The sequence below is a fragment of the Muscardinus avellanarius genome, assembly GCF_963383645.1.
Source record: "Muscardinus avellanarius genome assembly, chromosome: 3".
NCBI classification, from domain to species: Eukaryota; Metazoa; Chordata; class Mammalia; order Rodentia; family Gliridae; genus Muscardinus; species Muscardinus avellanarius.
Window position 1 is genome coordinate 130145331 of NC_137788.1, and position 22162 is coordinate 130167492.

The 22162-nt window shown below is 42.8% G+C and overlaps 1 protein-coding gene across 1 annotated transcript in view; it reads left to right on the top strand.

The window, feature by feature from the left end:
• ZNF609 (zinc finger protein 609) overlaps window positions 1-22162 on the top strand; it is a gene marked incomplete at both ends in the record, with an annotated part of 163118 nt that overhangs the window by 99765 nt on the left and 41191 nt on the right. The window contains one exon of the mRNA XM_080692776.1: window positions 451-676. Coding sequence (XP_080548902.1) covers window positions 451-676 — 226 coding nt within the window. The remainder of the gene's footprint in view (window positions 1-450; window positions 677-22162) is intronic.

A 22162-nucleotide genomic window follows, 5' to 3' on the forward strand; every position in this document is an offset into this window, starting at 1 on the left:
GAGGAGAGAAGAGCTTCCCCCAGTAGAACACCTAGTAGGCACAGTGCTCTACTAGGTTTATAGTAGTATTAAGAGCTGGAATTTAAAAGGAAGGATCGACATGCTATGTTTAGAGCCTTTGTACTCTTGCAGCAAAGTGTATAGAACTAGATTAAATACAGAACAGTATTTACTCTAAAACCAGGCGTGGTGGCGCGTGCTTATAATCCCAGTACTTAGGATGCTGAGACAGGAGGATCACAGGTTTGCAGTTAGCCTCAGCTACTTAGACCCTCTGCAACTTAGTGAGACCCTGTTTCAAAATAAAGAATAAAAAATTGGGTTAGGGGTATAGCTCAGAGGCAGAATGCCTCTGGGTCCAATTCTCAGTACCACCAAAAAAAAAAAAAAAAGTATTTTACTCCAAAGGTTGTCTGTGTAACTCATCTACTGCTTTTTCCTCCTCTATAGATGGAATCTCCTGTCTCCACACCAGCGGTACTGCCACTGCACCTTTTGGTACCAGTGGTCAATAATGACATCTCATCTCCCTGTGAGCAGATCATGGTTCGGACCCGATCCATTGGGGTCAACACATGTGATGTGGCTCTAGCCACAGAGCCTGAATGCTTGGGCCCTTGTGAACCTGGAACCAGTGTCAACCTTGAAGGGATAGTCTGGCAAGAAACAGAAGATGGTAAGTGCTATATATCGTCTCTCTCCCCTTTGCAACCTATTTCTGCAGATGAGTCACTAGAGGCTTACTATCGTAAATACTGCTAGTTAGTTATAAGGAGTCTTGTGTATGTACCTCTCTGCTGATAATGCTCACAAAAGATAGCAGCAAATTTCTTAGCAGGATCTCTCACTTCTAGAGATTTTTATTTTTATGCCGGATTTTATTTTATTATAATTATTGTTGTTTTGCAGTGTAGGGAATCATAAGTAGGTAAGCAATGTACTGTGAATCTACATCTCTATCTCCCACCCCCATGCTGGTTTTTAAGATTATTTCTACTCCACAGTTGAACTGTGTTGGCACTGGTACTTTGGCAGACACTTAATAGGTGCTGGCCAGGTAATTTACACTGTGTCTATGTTACTCCTACACTCTCTATTATTTTATTACAGAGTTTGAGATTATAAATGAAATTTGGGATCAAGCTTGAAAAGAGAATATAGTAAAAGGGCAGCTGTAATCAAAGGAATGAACAGTCATTCTCAAATTGACTTAACAGTTGAATATGCAGCTCTTGTCTTTTGTGTGTGTTTGCGTGTGACTAGGGATTGAACCCAGGGGCATTCTACAGCTCTGAGCTACACTCCCAGCCATATTTTATTGTTTTTAGTTTGAAACAGTTTAGTTCCTAAGTTACTGCATGTTGGCCTCAAACTTGGGATCCTCCTGTCATAGTCTTCTAAGTACTGGGATTACAAGCATGCATCATCACACCCAACTTGTCCATTTTATTTTATTTTATTTTATTTTATTTTATTTTATTTTATTTTATTTTATTTTATTTTATTTTGCAGTACTAGGGATGGAACCCCGGGACATTCTACCTCCGTGCTATGTCCCCAACCCTAGTTTATTTATTTATTTTTTTTATTTGAAATGGGGTCTCACTGAGTTGCAAGGGATCTCACTAAGTAGCTGAGGCTATCCATGAACCATGATCCTCCTGTCTCAGCCTCCCAAATGCTGGGATTTTTTTTTTTTTTTTTTTTTTTTTTTTTTTTTGGTGGTACTGGGGTTCCTGGAAGCCCTTCTACCTCCGGGCTACACTCCCAGACCTCTTTTTACATTTTTTTTATATTTGGAAACAGGGTCTCCTAAGCCAGCGCGCGCGGCTGGCTTCGAACCTGCGCGATCCTCCTGTCTCTGCCTCCCAAGCGCGAGGATTACAAGCGTGCGCCACCACGCCTGGCGAGATGCTGGGATTTTGAGCATGCTCCACCACGCCTGGCTCCCCCTTTTTTTTTTTTTTTTAAACACATGGATCCTGCCTCCTGGTTGCCTTATTGTCCAGCCACCTACACCACTTCATGCATCTATCAGTACAAATTTTACAGACCTAATCAACAGAGAAATGTTTACTGGTCTTTTTTGGTATTGGGGATTGAACCCAGGAACATTCTACCTGTTATACCTCTAGCCTTTTTTATTTCTTTATTTTATTTTGGTACTGAGGATTGAACCCAGAGGCATTCTACCTCCAAGCTACACCTCCAGCCTGATTTCTTTATTTCTTTTTTTGGAAATAGGGTCTCACTAGGTTGCTAAGAGTCTCACTACATTACCAAGGCTGGATTTGAACATGCATATTCTCCTGTCTCAGCCTCTCAAAGTACTGGGATTACAAATGTGCACTGTTGTGCCCAGCCTTCTTTATTTTATTTATTTATTTATTTATTTATTTATTTATTTAATTTATTTGGTGGTACTGGGGGTGGAACCCAGGGAGGGGCCTTCTACCTCCAGGCAACACTCCCAGACCTATTTTATATTTTATTTGGAAACAGGATCTCTTAAGCCAGGTGAGGCTGGCTTCAAACTTGCGCGATCCTCCTGTCTCAGCCTCCCAAGCACGGGGATTACAAGCGTCCACCACCACGCCCGGCTATTTTATTTTAAAACAGAGTTTTGAGAAGTTGTGTGAGGTTGCCCTGGAACCTGTGAGCCTCCTGCCTCTTACAGGAAGGATTACAGGCATTCACCCCCACTCCCAGCCTATAGGGTCTTATTTTCAGGCTTCCACTAAGCATTTGGCTTGTTGTAGGCTGCTGCTTCCCAAGACTCCTATTCAGACTTCTTATATGTTCCATTTGCCTTGAGAACAGATGTTGTGCTTTAGAAGTTCATAAACCTAAAAACACAAAATAGGAGTCCAAAGATCTCCTGACAGCTGGTGGCAATTTGACTTCAGCGTGTGTGTGTGTGTGTGTGTGTGTGTGTGTGTGTGTGTGTGTGTGTGTTACTAGAGATTGAACCCAGGGGCATTCTGCCTCTGAGCTACACCCCTATCCCTGTGTTAGTTTTCATTTTGAGATAGGATCTCTCTAGGTTGTAGAATACCTCAGTAAGTTGCTGAGGGTGGCAGTGAGCCTATAATCCACCTTTCTCGCCCTCCCAAGTACTGGGATTGCTGGCATGCGCCACCATGCCCGACTTAATACATTGTTTTAATAAAGAACTCAAGTCATCATCAAAGTGTGTATGGTTGGAAAGGCTGGGCCTCAGCGTTCTATCACGTCTCTGCCTTAGTAACTGGACTTTGAAAGCATTCTCATTCTGAAGAGTTCAGAAACCCAGAGGAATACAACTGATTATCTCTGATTATCACAGAGCTAACTTGTCAGTCTGCCTGTAGAAATTCAGGCATTTCATTCTGTTCATTCTAACAGAAGTCTCTTTCCTTAAATATCTTGTCATTCAGTATTAAGTCCACAGTGTAACTGCAGATGTAGCTGAGTGGTAGAGGGGTTTGCCCACCATACATGAGACTCTGGGTTTGATCCCCAGCACAATAGAAACACAAGTAAATAAATTGGGCATGGTAGCCCACGCCTGTAACCCCAGTACTTGGGAGGATGAGACAGGAGGCTCACAGGCAGGGGTGAGCCTCAGCAACTTAGTTTCAAACTAAAAGAAAAAAAAATGTCTGAGGTGTAGCTCAGTGATAGAACACCCTGAGTTCAATTCTCAGTACTATAATAAATTAATAAAAAAATAAAGTCCAGCCAGGCATGGTGGTTGCACACTTGTAATCCCAGCATTTGGGAGGCTGAGACAGGAGGATTGTGGTTCACAACCAGCCTCAGCTACTTAGTTAGGTCCTCAGCAACTAAGACCCTATTTCAAAATAAAGAATAAAAAATAGGGCTAGGGGTATAGCTCAGAGGTAGAATGCCCCTGGGTTCTATCCCTAAAACAACAACAAAAAAAGTCCATCATGTAATAGGTACTGATGTGTTCTAGGTAAAGAAATCTGCGTTCTTGTGTATCTCATTAGGAATATAGTAAATTTAAACCAGGCGCCTGGTGACCCACACTTGTAATCCCAGTACTTGGGAGGCAGAGACAGGAGAACTACAGGTTCGTGGCCAGCCTTGGCTACTTAGTGAGGCCCTCTGTAACTTAGTGAGACCATGTTTCAAAATAAAGAATGAAAAATAGGGCTGGGGATGTATCTCAGAGGTAGAATGCCCCTGAGTTCAATCCCTAATACTGTGGGGGAAAAAAGGAATATAGTAAATTTTAAACTATTTTTTGGTGGTAGTTCTAGGGTGGAACCCAGGGGCTTTTCTACCTCCGGGCTATACTCCCAGACCTCTTTTACACTTTATTTGGAAACAGGGTTTCACTGAGTTGCTGAGAGCTTCACTAAGTAGCTGAGGCTGGCTTTGAACCTGTATGATCCTCCTGTCTCAGCCTCCCAAGCACTGGGACTACAAGCGTATGCCACCATGCCCGGCTAATGTTTCTATTTTTAAAATTTTCAAACAGTGTCTTGCTAGGTTGCTGAGAGCCTTGCTAAGGTTTTTTTTTTTTTTTTTCCTTTTTATTTATTTATTTTTGCTGGGTTTTTTTTTTTGTGTGTGTGTGGGGGGGGGTAACTGGGGGTGGAACCCAGGGGCTTTCTACCTCCGGGCTATATGCCCAGCCCTATTTTATACTTTATTTAGAAACAGGGTCTCACTAAGTTGCTGAAAGCCTCACTAAGTAGCTGAGGCTGGCTTCAAACCTGTGCAATCCTACTGTCTCAGCCTCCCAAGCACTGGGATTACAAGTTTGTGCCACCACGCCAAGCTCCTTGCTAAGTTTTTTTTCTTGTGGTACTGAGGATTGAACTCAAGGGTATTCTACCTCCACGCTACATATCCAGCCCTATTTTTTACTCTTTATTTTGAACCAGGATCTCACTAAGTAGCATAGGGTCTCACTAAGAAACTGAGGCTGGCTGCAAACCTGTGATCCTCCTGTCTCAGCCTCCCAAGTACTGGGATTATAAGCATGTGCCACCACACCTGGCAAAATTTTGCTAAATTTCTGAGACTATCCTCAAACCTGCAATCATACTGTTTGAGCTTCCCAAGTACTGGGATTACAGACATGCACCACCATGCCCAGCTTCTGTTTCAAAATAAAAACATAAAAAGGCCTTGGGTGTTTGGGTGCTGGGAATTTATCCCAGTGGCATTCTATCTCCAAGATACACCCCAGCCTGTGTGTGTGTGTGTGTGTGTGTGTGTGTGTGTGTGTGTGTGTGTGTGTTTTATACTAGAGATTGAAGCTAGGAGCATTTTACCTCCGAGTTATACCCCCACCCTGTTTTATTCTTTATTTTGAAATTGGGTCTTGCTAGGTTGATGAGTGTCTCATTTTGCTTGAGGTTGTCCTTAAACCTCCTGTCTCAGCCTCTCAAGTACTGAGCATGTACCATTACGCCCAGGTTATTTTTTAATTAATTATTTTTTATTGGTACTGAGGATAGAATCCAGGAGCATTCTACCTCTGAGCTATACCCCCTTCTTTTTACTTTTTATTTGGAAATAAGGTCTCACTACATTGCTGAGACTGCCTCAAACTTGTGATCCTCTTGTTTCTGCCTCCCAATACTGGGATTACAGGCATGCATCACTCCTCCCAGCTGCCTTTAGTAATTCTTCTAGAACAGGTCTGCTATGTATTCTGTAAAAACATCTTTCTTTTCTTTTCTTTTTTATTTTCAGTACTGGAGGTTGAACCTAAGGGCATTCTACCTCCAAGCTACACCCAGCCCTATTTTTTATTCTTTATTTTGGAACAGAGTCTCACTGAGTTGCAGAGGGCCTAAGTAGCTGAGGCTGACTTTGAACCTGCAATCCTCCTGTCTCAGCCTCCCAAGAACTGGGATTACAAGCATGCGCTACCATACCATGCTCAGCTTCTGGGTTCCTATTTCTTTTTTTTTTTTTTTTTCTTTCTTTTTTGCAATGCTGAGGTATGGAGCCCAGGACTCATACATGCTCTATCACTGAGCTACATCCTTAGCCCTTAGCCCCTCTTTTTATTTGTTTTTGTTTGTTCATTGATTGGTTGAGTGTTTTATTTTGTTTTTGGGTCTGTGGATTGAGCCCAGGGGTATTCTAAGCTAAAACCCAGTGCTTTTTTGTTTTTCTTTCTTTATTTATTTTGAAACAGAGCTCCAAGCATGCACCACAAAGCCTGACTTTTTTTTTTTTTTTTTTTTAATTTTTCTTATGCAGTACTGGGGATGGAACCCAGGGGCTTTCTACCTCCAAGCTATACCCCCATATATATTCTTTCTTTTCTTTTTTTTCTTTTTTCTTTTTTCTTTTTTTTTTTTTTTTGGTGGTGGTTCTGGGGGTGGAACCCAGGGGGCATTTGAACTCCGAGCTACAGCCCCTCCCCTATTTGTTAATTTTATTTTGAAACCAGATCTCACTGAGTTGCAGAGGGCCTCACTAAGTAGCTGAGGCTGTACGCGAACCGCGATCCTCTGGTCTCAGCCTCCTAAATGCCTTTTTTTTTTTTTTTTTGGTGGTACTGGGGTTCCTGGAAACCCTTATACCTCTGGGCTACACTCCCAGACCTATTTTATTTTTGGAAACAGGGTCTCTTATGCCAGCACAGCTGGTATTGAATCTGCTGGCATTGAATCTGTGCGATCCTCCTGTCTCCGCCTCCCAAGCACGGGGATTACAAGCGTGCACCACCACGCCCAGCATTTATTCTTTATTTTGAAACAGGGTTCTTATGGTATTTGGTGGTCCAACCCAGGGATGCTAGACCACTGATTTACATCTCCAGCCCTCCCCCTGTTTTTCTTGTGGTACTAGGTATTGAACTCAAGGGTCTTCTAGCTGTGAGCTATCTTCCCATTCCTATTTTATTTTTTATTTGGAAACAGTTAACACTAAGTTTTGGAAGGCGTGTAAGATACTGAGACTGGCCTCAATCCTGTGACATTCCTGTCTGGGCCTCTCAAGTAGGTTACAGGCATGTGCCACCAAGCCCAGCTTCATTTTGAAATAGGGTCTCTCTTAAATTATTGAGACTGGCCTTAAACTTAACAGTCCTTTTGTTTGGGATGACAAGCTGATGCATGTCCAGCTACCTTAAATCACAAACTATACCCTTCGTGATAGAGATGGTCTGTCTAAAATGGTAGCCTCTGATCAGGTGGTTTTGAGCACCTGAAATGTGTTAGGTAAACTGAGTTTGTGTGTGTGTGTGTGTGTGTGTGTGTGTGTGTGTGTGTGTGTAGTACTGGGGGTGGAACCCAGAGGCTTTCTACCTTCGGGCTATACTCCCAGACCTTTTCTGTATTTTATTTAGAAACAGGGTCTCACTAAGTTGCTGAGAGCTCACTAAGTAGCTGATGCTTCGAACTCGTGTGATCCTCCTGTCTCAGCCTCCCAAGCGCGGGGATTACAAGCGTGCGCCACCATGCCTGGCTAAACTGAGTTTTTTTGTAGTACTTGGGATTGAACCCAGGGGCATTTTACCTCTGAGATATGCTCCCAGCCCTATTTTATGTGTGTGTGTGTGTGTGTGTGTGTGTGTGTGTGTGTGTGTGTGTGTGTTACTAGGATTGAATTCAGGGCATTCAACTGCTGAGCTATACCCCAACCCTAGTTTTATTTTTTTATTTTTGTTTTTCTTGTGGTACTGGGGGTTGAACCCAGGGGCTTTTCTACCTCCGGGCTATACTTCCAGACCTATTTTATACTTTATTTGGGAACAGGCTCTCACTAAGTTGCTGAGAGCCTCACTAAGTAGCTGAGGCTAGCTTTGAGCCTGTGCGATCTTCCTGTCTCAGCCTCCCAAGTGCTGAGATTATAAGCGTGCGCCACCACGCCCAGCTTGTTTGTGTTTGAGGTACTAGGGATGAAGCCCAGGGGCATTATATCTCTGAGCTATGCCCCGTCCAATTTTTTATTTTGAAACAGAGTTTCACTGAGTTGCAATGGGCCTCACTAAGTACCTGAGGCTCTCTGCAAACCCAGATCCTCCTGTCTCAGCCTCCCGAAAGCTGCGATTACAAGTGTGTGCCATCACGCCTGCTTTCTAGCCCTATTTTATTATTTATTTATTTATTTATTTATTTATTTATTTATTTATTTTTGCAGGTCTGGGGGTGGAACCCAGAGGCATTCAACCTCTGAGCTATACCCCCTGCCTTATTTTTTTTTAATTCTTTAATTTGAAACAGGGCTCACTAAGTTGTAGAAGGCCTCACTAAGCAGCTGAGGCTGTCCGCGAACTGTGGTGCTTTGGTCTCAGCCTCCAGAATGCTGGGATTACAGGCGTGTGCCACCACTCCCAGCTTTTTATTTATTTGTTTATTTTATTTTATTTATTTATTTATTTATTTATTTTGCGGGTCTGGGGGTGGAACCCAAGGAAATTCGACCTCTGAGCTATACCTCCTGCCCTCTTTTTTATTCTTTATTTTGAAACAGGGTCTCACTAAGTTGCAGAGGGCCTCACTAAGTAGCTGAGGCTGTCTGCAAACTGCGATCCTCCAGTCTCAGCCTCCCAAATGCTGGGATTACAAGCGTGCGCCACCACGCCCGGCTTTTATTATTTGTTTTGAAAGAACATCTTATTAAGTTGTGGAGGGCCTCACTTTATTCTTTATTTTGAAACAGGTCACAGGTCTCACTAATTTGGTAAGGGTCTCAGAAGTTGCTGAAGGTGGCCTTGAACCTGCAATCCTCCTGTCTTAGCCCTCCAAATACTGGTATTACAAGTATGCACCACCATGCCCAGGTGGAAGTGAATCTTTAATTCTTAAGCCAGGCACGATGATGCACACCTGTAATTCCAGTACTTGGGAGCCTGAGATATGAGGATCTTGGGTTCAAGGACAGCTTCAGCAACATATGGAGAAGGTGGTGTATCTTAGAGGGAGAAGTCCCTGGGTTCAATCTACACTATAACCACAGAAAACAAACAAAAAATTAAATAGTCATGTGTAACTAGTGGGTTAAAATATTTGACTCTGTGTGTGTGTGTGTGTGTGTGTACACTGTGAGATGGAAAGAACAGTAATTGTGTGAGAGAGTGAAGAAATAGGTAAGTAGCTGATATCTGAACAGACTCAGAAGCTTCTGTGTACTCTGTCCTATTACTCAGGAAAACCTTTGGCCCTGCTTCAGATGTTGTGGTTGAACCCTGATCTTTGGTCTGTGGGTTACAGTTTTCTCACTCTCAGAGTAATAGGTGGTTTGCTTAACAGGAAGACACTTTGCTCCTTGGAGCAACTCTGAGAACTCCCCCTCCCTTCCTCATCTTCATCTGATTGCAGATCCTGCCTGTGGGTCTTTATCCTTCTTGCTAAAGAGAAGGGTCTCACCATTAATCCTGCATGAAAACCTTGGTAGTTGCCCTTTGTTTATTCTGTTTAATTCTGATGCATAGGAGAGTATGTTTGTGAACTGTGAAATATTTAATTTTCAGTATGTGTGCTGAGAAAGTAATGTGGTATTCAGTTACTCACTTTCTTCCTCTCGGCTCTAATTAGTGCCCTTTCACCTGGGTCTTGCCTTAGGCAGCACTAACCTAGAGAGCTGCCGTGTGGTCACCACCCTTTTTCACTGCTTAGCCTGTTTTGGTTCCTGCAGAAATAGCTTTACCAATAGCACAGTCATAAGGAGCCTAGCAGCCATTGTCTAGCACCACAAATCTTCATAGCAACAGACCACCACATGGCAACAGCAGCCGCACAAAGAAAACATTAGGGAAATCAATACCTACTTTCTCCCACCCCTCCTCCATCAAAAAACATTCTCCAGAGGGTGCTTTAGTGCACGGCATGTTTACATACCTTTGTGGATTATGTTATCTGACCATTTTCATATATTCAAATCCTGAAGCCTGAAGGAAAAATTTCACTCACAGGCTTTTTTGAGTTTCATTTTGCAATAGCAAAATAGACTAATCCCCAAGGGAGAGAAGTGTCCTCCTTTTGTGCTATCTCAACACACACACACACACACACACACACACACACACACAGTACAGGTGGCCAGGCCTTGGACTTCCCAGATAGGGAAAGTGGTTTCAAAATGAGATTCTTTTGATATTTCAGTAAAAAAATCTTTACAGACCTACTTTGTTCCTAATGCTGGCCTTTACAAATGCTTTTGTTCCTAATTCTTATCCATGAACTCAGGTGAGTGATGCCTCGGCAGTGTATGCAGTTCTGGTCTGCCTAGGAACTAATCGCTGGCCCCAGCTAAGTTACCTTTGAAGTTTGATTCCAAGGAAAAGGGGTGCATTAGAGGGCCTGGATGTTTTCTTGCCGGCTGATAAGGTCGTTTAACTGGTCTGCACTGTAGTTTCCTCATTTGTAAAGTAAGGAGGTTGAATCACATCTCTGCAGTTCTTCTAGCTCTAATATTTACACTTCTGTAATCATGTGTGTGGGACAGCAGAGGGGATTGTCTTTGTTAGTCATTGATTGTGACTGAGGTCTGGAAATGTAGACCCCCCTCTGGTCACAGTGCTTACACTGCTAAAAACAGGTCCTGGCCCTGCCCTGCTTGATCAAGTTGCTGTAACCATGATGGGCAGAAGCTATTAACAAACTTGGCAACTGGCCTATTCTCCCAAGGCAGTACTTTCAGACCAGTTTAGGCAGAGCTTTGCTCCCAAGCTGCTGCCTCTTAATGACATCAGTGAGAACTGACTCTCACTCTGCCTCTTTTACTCTCCTTCCTCTCTAAAACTAAGGATTGTTCTCCATCTCTTCTGATACTTCATTATCCTATCTCCTTCAGGCTTTACATAACAAAGAAATGATAGGGCATCAACTTTATAATTTAGCAGCTAGAGATAATTTTCCCATAGGGTGGGTAGGTAGCTCATTTTTCCTGGCATGAGGCAGCATTGCTAAATGGCCTTGTATTTTGTCTGTCAGGCTTAGGTTTTGTTAGGTCCATCCAGGCTTTTCTGGTTTTGAATTAAATTATAGTGGCAAGCCAGGCTTATGTACTTTTAGAGGGTTAAGGGTTAGGAAAAACATGAAAAGTGTGACATTTATAGGTCCTGATACTTGCTAATTGCTGAAGGAATTATTTTAAATCCACTACCCCTGTGCTTACTCCTGCCAGACTCTTTATTTCTCTTAGTTGCTGCTTTCACAGCCTTCTCCATAGCAACAGCTACATGACAAAAAGGCTGTGTGAAAAACTGAGTAGATGCCCTCTCCCAAGTTGTACTCTAATTTCTCTTTTAAGGTATCTTAAAAATCCAAAAAGAATATCAAATAATCTTCTACCTCCACTGAATTGATAGTCAAGTGAGACTTTTCACCCTGAATTAATTCATTGAACAGTCTGTCTTACCCTTATTTGACTGATCATATCTACCTTTTAAAAAGTTTCCCAGATCATTCCTTATACTGTGAATTTTCCCATTTACCAAGCTTCCTTCTACTTTTCATTGTTTAGCTTTTCCTTTAGGATTATATTAAAAATTACAGGAAAGCAGGGTGCAGTGGCAGACACCTATAATCTCAGCAGTTGGGAGGCTGAGACAGGAGGATCACACATTTAAAGCCAGCCTCAGCAATTTAGCAAGGCTCTCAGCAACCTAGAGAGACCTTGCTTCCAAATAAGAAATAAAAGCAGGCTACAAGTACAGCTCGGAGGTAGAATACCTTTGTGTTCACTCCCCAGTAACACACACAGACACACTCCTCCTAGAATCAAGTATCAGTATGGAAGTGTGGTGGGGCATGGTAGTACGTGCCTTACTATAATGCAGTACTTGGGAGGCTGGGCCAGGAGGATCGCAGGTTCGAGGACAATCTCAGAAAGCAGCGAGACTCTCAGCAAACTAGCAAAACCCTGTTTCAAAACGCCAAAAATGAAAAGGGCTGGGGTATAATTTGGGAGTAGGATGCCCCTAGATTCAACCTCCCCCCCAAAAAAAGTCTCAATGTGGAGAAAGAATAGATGAAGAAAATAGAACTCTCTACCTCCCCCTATATGCTGTTGCATTAAGTTCTAGACTAGCCGTTGCCCTGGAGGTTGTACAAGGTGCTTAAAATACAGAATTAGCATGCATCCCATCGGGGCTGGCACTGCCTGTGTGGTTATCCTCCCTGTCACTGATCTGCAGGAGTCACAAACCCAAAGGTTTTGTTTTTGTTTTATGTTAATAGGTCTTACTAAATAATAATGTAAATGTATTCTTGAGTCATAAGTGTGCTGGTCATTGAATTTTCAGAGTGGATGCACCACTTCTTACCAGCATCTAGATGAAGAAATTCTGTATTAAGAGAAGCCCTCTCATATCTCCCTTCTCCTGACCTAACAACCCCTCGCATTGATTCTGACCGAACAAATAGAATTATTAAACCATGTGCTTTTTTTTTCACTGTGGAGCTGTTCGCCATCGTGCCAGCAAGATTCATCCATATTGTTGCATGTAGTTAACTTTTTTTTTATTCTCATTATTTTATAGTATTTCTTCCATTTTTTAAATTGTGATACTGAGATTGACTTAGGGATACTTTACCACTGGCTATATCCCAGCTCTTTTTACTTTATTATTTTTATTTTCATTTATTTAATTTTTTGCAGTCCTGGGATTCGACCTCTGAGCTAAACCTCCAGCCCTGTTTTTTTATTCTTTATTTTGAAACAGGGTCTCACTAAGTTGCAGAGGGCCTCATTAAGTAGCTAAGGCTGGCCTTGAACCTGAGATCCTCCTGTCTCAGCCTCCCAAGTACTGGGATTACAAGCATGCACCACCACACTCAGCTGAGATCTTGTTTCAAAATAAAAAATAAAAAGGGTTGGAGTTGTAGCTCAGAGATAGTGCCCCTGGGTTCAATCCCTAGTCCTCCCATCCCCAACAAAAAACTGCTGTGAGCCAGGCGTGGTGGCACACGCTTGTAATCCCCGCGCTTGGGAGGCTGAGACAGGAGGATCCCACAGGTTCGAAGCCAACCTCAGCTACTTAGTGAGGCTCTCAGCAACTTAGTGAGACCGTTTCCAAATAAAGTATAAAATAGGTCTGGGCGTATAGCCCGGAGGTAGAAAGCCCCTGGGTTCCACCCCCAGTACCAAATAAAATAAAACAAAATAAAATAAAAAGCTGCTGTGAGGTGGCACACACTTGTAATCCCAGTATTCGGGAGGTGAAGACCAGAGTATCGTGGTTCGCGGACAGCTTCAGCTACTTAGTAAGGCCCTTCGCAACTCAGTGAGACCCTGTTTCAAAAAATGAAAAAAAAAAAAAAAAAAGAAGTAATGGCAACCAAGCATGGTGGCTTGTATCTGTAATAGTACTTGGGAAGTTGAAACAGAAAGATTGCAGGTTTGAAGCCAGCCTCAGCAATTTAGCGAGGCCCTCCAAAGCTTAATGAGATCCTGTTTCAAAATAAAGAATAAAATAGGGCTGAAGGTATAGCTCAGAGGTAGAATGGTTCTAGGTTCAACCCCCAGTACAGCAGGGGGAAAAAAAAGAATCTTTTACGCTAGGCGTGGTAGCGCAGGCTTGTAATTCAAGATCTTGGGAGGCTGAGACAAGAGGATTGCACAGGTTCGAAGCCAGCCTCTCATCTGCTTAATGAGGCCCTTTGCAACTCAGTGAGACTCTGTTTTAAAATAAAGAATAAAAAAATAGGGCTGGGGATGTAGCTTGGAGGTAGAATGCCCCTGGGTCCCATCCCCAGTACTGCAAAAAAAAAAAAAAAGAAAAGAAAAAAGAAAGAAAGAAAACATTAGCTGGTACCCGGTGTGGTGGTGCATGCTTGTAATCCCTGAGCTTGGGAGGCGGAGACAGGAGGATCGCACTGGTTCGGAGCCAGCCTCCCTGGCTTAAGTAGCCCAGAGGTAGAAGGGCTTCCAGAAACACCAGTACTACCAAAAAAAGAAGAACAAGAAGAAGGAGGAGGAGGAGGAGGAGGAGGAGGAGGAGGAGGAGGAAGAAGAAAAAGAAGAAGAAGAACATTAGCTGGGCATGATGGCGCAGGCTTGTAATCCCAGTACTTGGGAGACTGAGATGAGGGAGGATTGCAGGTTCGTGGCCAGCCTCAGCTACTTAGTGAGTCCCTCTGCAACTTAATGAGACCCTGTTTCAAAATGAATTAAAAAAAAAAAAAAGGATTGGGAGTGTAGCACAGAGGTACAATGCTCCTGGGTTCCATCCCCAGTACTACAAAAAAAAAAAAAAAAAAAAAAAGAAGAAGAAAGAAAAGAAAGAAAGAAAACATGCTTAGAAAACTATTCTCGTTAAGTTGTTGTTGAGGGTCTTGCTAGGTTTACAAAGCTGGCCTGAAACATGCGATTCTCTTGTCTCTATCTCCCAAATACTGGTATTACAGGTGGTTACACCCTTCCTGGATCCCTATAAAATTCATTCATTCGATTTATTTTTTTATTTACTTTTGTGCGGGGGCATTCTCCCTCCAGGCTGCACCCCCAGCCTTTTTTTGTATTTTATTTTGAAACAGGGTCTTGCTAACATTACCTCGTACTGGCCTTCAACCTGTGATCCTTCTGTTTCAGCCTCGCAAGTACTTGGAATGAGATTTCCTTCTTTGCATCGACAAAGTAACCTATACACAAAGGGGAAAATTTTTTTCTTTTCAGTACTGGAGATTGAACCCAGGAATGTCTTAACCCCAAGCTATATCCCCAGTTCTCTTTTAAAATATTATTTTGAGACATAATCTTGCTAAATTGCCCAGGCTGGCCTTAAACTTTTTTTTGTTTTGTTTTGGTGGTACTGGAGGTTGAACCCAGGGGCTTTTCTACCTTGGAGTTACATTCCCAGACCTATTTTATATTTTATTTGGAAACAGGATCTCACTAAGTTGCTGAGAGCCTCACTAAGTAGCTGAGGCTGGCTTTGAACCTGTGCGATCCTCCTGTCTCAGCCTCCCAAGTGCTGGGATTACGGCGTTGGCCTCAAATTTTTGATAGTCCTGCTTCAGTCTTCTGAGGAGCAGAGATTACAGACGTGCACCACCACCCAGCGCTTTCTGTGGTAACTGCAGCTTTGGACGTCCCGAGAGTTTCTGTCCCCTCTTCTTTTTGTTTTCTGTCCTCTTGCTGCCTGTTGTTACTTTGACGTTGCCTTTTCACTTCAGTGTACTGAGTGCTCTACGTATCCTTTGCCTCTGCTACCAGTATGCAGTGTATTTGCTACTTCTTTCTTTTCTAAAAGAGAGCAGTCAAACATAAAATCAATTACCTGCTTCCCATCCAAAAATAAACCTGTAGGTGTTGATGTCTTTTACTGTAGTCCACAATTTTATTCTCCAGGTCAGTACATAGGAAGTTTAGTGAGCCGGGTGTGGTGGTGTACACGTGTAATCCCAGCACTTGGGAGGCTGAGACAGGAAGATCGCACAGGTTGGAAGCCAGCCTCAGCTACTTGGTGAGGCTCTCAGCAACTTAGTGAGACCCTGTTTACAAATAAAATATAAAATAGGGCAGGGGGTGTAGCCTGGAGGTAGAAAGCCCCTGGGTTCCACCCCCTAGTGCCACAAAAAACAAAACAAAAAACATAGAAAGTTTAGTGTTTTACACCTGGAAATATGAGCTACTGAGAACGGAGAAAGTTTATTATTATCTTGTAAGACAGCATGGTTAAAAATAACAGCCTTGCACATGCTTATAATCCCAGCATTCTGGAGGCTGAGACTACAGTAGGCAGTTTGCAGAAAGCCTGAGCTACATAGCTGGTCCCAAATAAGACTTTAGACAGGCATGGTGACACATGCCTGTAATCCCAGTTTTGGGGAGGCTGAGATAGGATCAAAAGTTCTAGGCCAGCATTGACAATTTAGTGAGACCCTCAACAACCTAATAAAAAAAAAATAAAAAGAGCTAGGATGTACCTTGGAGGCAAAATGCCCCTGGGCTCAATACCCAGTAGCAACAACAAAAAATAAAAATAATAATTAAAGGCTTTAGAGTCAGGCAGATTTGGATTCAGATCCTGGCTTTGCATCTTATTTAGCTATGTAACGCTGGATTAGATTCCTCCGAGCTTCCATTTCTTCATCTGTGAAGTAGAAATGATAATACCACCTTGGAAGTTTTTGAGAGTATTAAACATAAGATAATATGTAGAAGATGCTAAAGCAGTACCTGTTATCAGAAATAATGTCTGTATGCTGCCTTGGTATCCCAGGGGCACATCTGTGCTTTTGCCCAGAAAACACCGAGCATTTAACCTCTCCTTTGTTTTGTTTTTGTTTTTGTTTTTTTGTTTGTTTTTTGTTTTGGTGGTACTGGGGTTCCTGGAAGCCCTTCTACCTCCGGGCTACACTCCCAGACCTATTTTATATTTTTTTATTTGGAAACAGGGTCTCTTAAGCCAGTGAGGCCCGTTCCGAACCAGCGTGATCCTCCTGTCTCCGACTCCCAAGTGTGGGGATTACAAGCGTGCGCCACCACGCCCAGCTAACCTCTCCATTGTTTTATTTTATTTTATTTTTTATTTATTTATTTATTTTTTTTGGTGGTACTGGGGTTTCTGGAAGCCCTTCTACCTCCGGGCTATACTCCCAGGCCTATTTTTACATTTTTATTTGGAAACAGGGTCTCCTAAGCCAGCGCGTGTGGCTGGCTTCGAACCTGCGTGATCCTCCTGTCTCCGCCTCCCAGGCGCGGGGATTACAAGCGTGCGCCACCACGCCCGGCTTCTCTCCATTGTTTGAAACTCTGTCCCCAGAACAGGTCTTCTTAGTGAATTATGACAAAAGTTATGAAATAAAGGTTTATATCTCTAGTTTTAAAAAGAAAATAAATAATATCTCCACCACCCAAAAATAAACTTAAAAAAAAATTGGGAATGCAACAAGACTTACATTGTATTTTGGAAGTAGATGGTCTTTATTTTTCTATCACTAAGACTTGGGAAGCCTCTTCTATAATTTAGTGGGAGTATATTGAAATCTAATCTTCAGTAGCCATATTCAACATGTGATAACAGGGTCTAGGATATTTCTAATGGTTCATCTCATAGGTAGAGAAAGAAGATGGATGCTTATTCCAAAATCCACAGAAAATTGTATGTGGCAACAAAACAAATATAAGCCAGAAATTTGAATTTACTTATGCTTTGGTTGAACAAATCCAGACATTTACTACTAAATGTGAACACAGTAATATGAATTATCTGTAGTGAGTTTGCTTTTGATAGTCACTGTTAATCCCAGGTTAATTGGGGGATTCAAATTTTTATAACTTAGCTGGGCGTGGTGGTGCACGCTTGTAATCCCCCCTCTGCTTGGGAGGCGGAGACAGGAGGATCGCACAGGTTCGGAGCCAGCCGCGCTGGCGTAAGAGACCCTGTTTCGAAAATATAAAATAGGTCTGGGAGTGTAGCCTGGAGGTAGAAGGGCTTCCAGGAACCCCAGTACCACCAAAAAAAAAAAAAAAAAAACCAAATTTTTATAACTTAAATGAAGCATCAGGAGCTGGGTGTGGTGGCGCACACTTGTAATCCCAGCATTTGGGAGGCTGAGATAGGAGAATCCAGGTTCACGGCCAGCCTCAGCAACCTAGGGAGGCCTTCTGCAACTTAGTGAGACCCTGTTTCAAAAATAAAGAATAAAAAATAGGGCTGAGGGTGTAGCTCAAAAGTAGAATACTCCTGGGTCCCATCCCCACTACCCCCCCCAAAAAAAAAGAAGCAGAAGTATAAGATGCAGAGCTGGGCATGGTGGTACACGCTTGTAATCCCAGCATTTGGGAAGCTGAGACAGGAGGATCCCGGTTCGCAGACAGCCTCAGCTACTTAGTGAGGCCCTTTGTGACTCAGTGAGACCCTGTTTCAAAATAAAGAATAAAAAATAGGGCTGGGGGTGCAGCTCAGAAGTAGAATGCCTCTGGGTTCAATCCCCAGTACTACAAAAAAAAAGAAGAAGAAGAGAGAAGAATAGAGAAGAAAAGAAGAGAGGAGGAGGAGGAGGAAGAGGAGGAGGAGGAGGAGGAGGAGGAGATTAAAAAAAAAAGATGCAGCCAAGAATAGTGGTGCATGTTCATGCTCATAATCCCAGTACTTGGGAGTCAGACAGAAGGATCACAGGTTTGCAGCCAGCCTCAGCAATTTAGTGAGACCCTGTTTCAAAATAAAATAGGGCTGGTGTCAGGCATAGTGGTGTACTCTTGTAATCCCCGCGCTTGGGAGGCGGAGACAGGAGGATCGCGCAGGTTCAAAGCCAGCCTCGCTGGCTTAAGAGAACCTGTTTCCAAATAAAAATATAAAATAGGTCTGGGAGTGTAGCCCAGAGTTAGAAGGGTTTCATCCCCAGTACCACCAAAAATAATAAATAAATAAATAAATAAATAAATAAATAAATAAATAAAATAGGGCTGGGGTGTAGTTTAGAGGTAGAATGCCCCTGGGTACCACCAAAAAGAAGAAAAAAATATATAAAAAATGCAGTGTAGTTGCTTTATTGTTTAAGGGGTACTGGGGATTGACACAAGGACATTTTATCTCTGAGCTATATATACCCCAAGCCTTTGTTGTGTGTGTGTGTGTGTGTGTGTGTGTGTGTGTGTGTGTGCGTGCGCGCGAGAGAGAGACAGAGAGAGAGGGAGTGGGAGAGAGAAATGCTTCTGGGGATTGAACCCAGGAGCATTCTACCTTCAAACTACACCCCAGCCTTATTTTTTTATAGTTTTTATTATATATATATATATTTTTTTTTTTTTTTTTGCAGTACTGGATTGAATCCAGGAGTATTCTACCTCTGAGCTACATCTTCAGCCCCATTTTTTATTCTTTATTTTGAAACAGGGTCTCACTGGGTTGCAAAGGGCCTCACTTAAGTAGCTGAAGATGTACGCAAACTGCAATCCTCCTGTCTCATCCTCCCAAATGCTGGGATTAGAAGGGTGCACCACTATGCCTGGCTCTATTTATTTATTTATTTATTTTTCTTCTGGTCTGGAGATGGAAACCAGGGGAATTCGACTTCTGAGCTACAACCCCTGCCCTATTTTTTATTCTTTGTTTTGAAGATGCTTTCACTAAGTTGTGGAATGCTAGAATTACAAGCGTGTGCCACTTATTTTTTATTTTGAGACAGGACTTCACTAAGTAGCTGAGGCTGGGCCTGAATGTGGGATCCTCCTGTCTCTGCCTCTCAAGTACTAGGATTATAAGCATGTTCCACCTCACCCAGCTTTACATTTATTTATTTATTTATTTATTTATTTATTTATTTATTTATTTTTGGTGGTACTGGGGATGGAACCCATCTACCTCCGGGCTACACTCCCAGACCTATTTTTATATTTTTTATTTGGGGCTTTGAACCTGCGCGATCTTCCTGTCTCCACCTCCCAAACACAGGGATTACAAGCATGTGCCACCACGCCCAGCTGCCTTTATATTTTGAAACAGCATCTTGCCAAGTTGCTGAGGCTGGCCTCAATCTTATGATCCTTCAGTCTCACTCCCCTGAGTACTGGGATTACATACGTGCAACACCATACCCAGCTCTATTTATATTTGTTTTTTTACTTTTTTTTTTTTTTTTTTTTTTTTTTTTGGTGGTACTGGAGATGGAACCCAGGGCCTTCTACCTCCGGGCTACACTCCCAGACCTATTTTATATGGAAACAGGGTCTCTTAAGCCAACTGCGGCTGGCTTCGAACCTGCGTGATTCTCCTGTCAGTCTCCCAAGCACAGGATTACAAGCGTGTGGCACCACACCCGGCTTGTTTTTTAAATTCTTAATTTTTAAGCCGGGTGTGGTGGTGCACGCTTGTAATCCCCGCACTTGGGAGGCTGAGACAGGAGGATCACACAGGTTCGAAGCCTCAGCTACTTAGGCTCTCAGCAACTTAGTGAGACCCTGTTTCCATATAAAGTATAAAATAGGTCTGGGAGTATAGCCCGGAGGTAGAAAGCCTCTGGGTTCCACCCCAGTACCACGAAAATAAATAAATTAATTAATTAATTCTTAATTTTTATACTATGTTTTAATACTAGAAACCCATCACTTTATATAACATTGTCATTTAGGCTAACATTCCTCTTGCTCAAAACACATACTTTGCAGCCGGGCGTGGTGGCGCACGCCTGTAATCCCCGTGCTTGGGAGGCGGAGACAGGAGGATTGCACAGATTCAAAGCCAGCCATGCTGGTTTAAGAGACCCTGTTTCCAAATAAAAATATAAAAAAATAGGTCTGGGAGTGTATCCCAGAGGTAGAAGGGCTTCCAGGAACCCCAGTCCCACCAAACACACACACACACACACACGCACGCACGCACACACACACACGCATGCACGCACGCACGCACACACACATTTGCAGATAAATGTACCCAATGCTGCTGGAAATTTGGTGAGTCACGTTGGGTTGAATATCAGAAAAGAACTGAAATTCTAATCTCTGAACAAAGGAAGAGCAAGAGACCCAGAGGTTCCTATTCTGTTTGCAGGTCTTCAGCCAGAAATGAGATCAGGTTCTTCTTTAAACCCTATCTGGCGGGTTAAACCTGTATTGGTAATTTATTCTGTTTAGTTGTTACAAAGTAACTGCCAAATATTTATATAGTAAGAGGAGAAAAAAATTGCACATAAATAATATTTTCTAAGCCAGGCGTGGGGTGCACGCTTGTAATCTTAACATTTGGGAGGCTGAGACAGGAGGATCGTGGTTCACGGACAGCCTCAGCTAATGAGACCATCCACAATTTAGTGAGATCCTGTTTCAAAATAAAGAATAAATAGCCGGGCGTGGTGGCACAAGCTTGTAATCCCAGCGCTTGGGAGGCTAAGACAGGAGGATCGCACAGGTTTAAAGCCAGCCTCACCTATTTGGTGAGGCTCTCAGCAACTTAGTAAGACCCTATTTCCAAGTAAATTATAGCCCGGAGGTAGAAAAGCCCCTGGGTTCCACCCCAGTACAGAAAGAAGGAAGAAAGGAAGGAAGGAAAGAAAGAGAGGGAAGAGAGAGAAAGAAAGAAAGGAAAGAGAAGAGAAGAGAAGAGAAGAGAAGAGAAGAGAAGAGAAGAGAAGAGAGAGGGGGGGCAGGGGTGTAGCTCAGAGGTTGAAAGTTGAATGCCCCTGGGTTCCATCCTGACCCACAAAAATAATATATTTTTTTTTACTTTAGGCTGGGCATGGTGGGACATGCCTGTAATCCTAGTAACTCAGGAGGCTGAAGCAGGAAGATGGCAAGTTCAAGGCCAGTCTCAAATTTAGTGAGACCTAGTCCCCAAATAAAAAGGGCCATGGATTAGCTCATTGGTAATACATCCCTGGGTTCAATCCCCAATATCACAAAAAATAAAATAGTAGAAATAGAAATAGTAAGCCAGGCGTGGTGGCGCATGCTTGTAATCCCAGCATTTGGGAGGCTGAGACAGGAGGATTGTGGTCCCTGGCCAGCCTCAGCTACTTAGTGGTCTGAGGGAGGAGTTTGGAAAAGTTTGCAGATGCATGCTAGAGAAACCTTCAAATGTAAGCAGACCTTAATGGGCAATTCTCATGGCAGTTCAGAAGATGAGAATGTTGATAGGAATGTGGACACATGATATATTAATAAAGTTTCAGATGGCAGGGACTCGATAGGAAATTGAAGTAGAAGCCATTTGTTTTACATCCTGGCAAAGAACTTGTATACATTTTGCCCATGTCCTGAGACTTTAAGGCTAGATTTAAAGGTGATGGATGGATTAATTAATCTGGCAGAGGAAATTTTAAGGTAGTACAGCATTCAGGCAGTGGTATAGATATTATTGGCAGCTTTTATGCGTATTTACTGTGATCCTTGGGAGCAGAAGGCAGAAGTAGAATGTCTCCAGGTTCAGTCTTCAGTACCACAATAAATAAAAGACAATTGAAGAGCCAGGCATCATAGTGGCACACTTATAATCCCAGTACTTGGAAGGTTTAGGTGGAATGCCCCTGGATTCAATCCCCAGTACACACACACACATGTACACGCACATGCACATGCGCAGAGGAGACATGGAGGAAAAAAATACCTGAACTGCCCAGTTAGTTGGTCAGGGATGTGTTAGAGGGAACGTGTCCTACTATGTCTGTAGCATCTCAGCTTTCTGAGAGTCAGGGAGCAGATCTTAGGCAAAGGGAAAGACATTCATCACACAAAATACTGCAAAGGGAGGCTATAGAATTGTGAGAATAACCTTACATAGGCCTTGCATCTTGCCTAA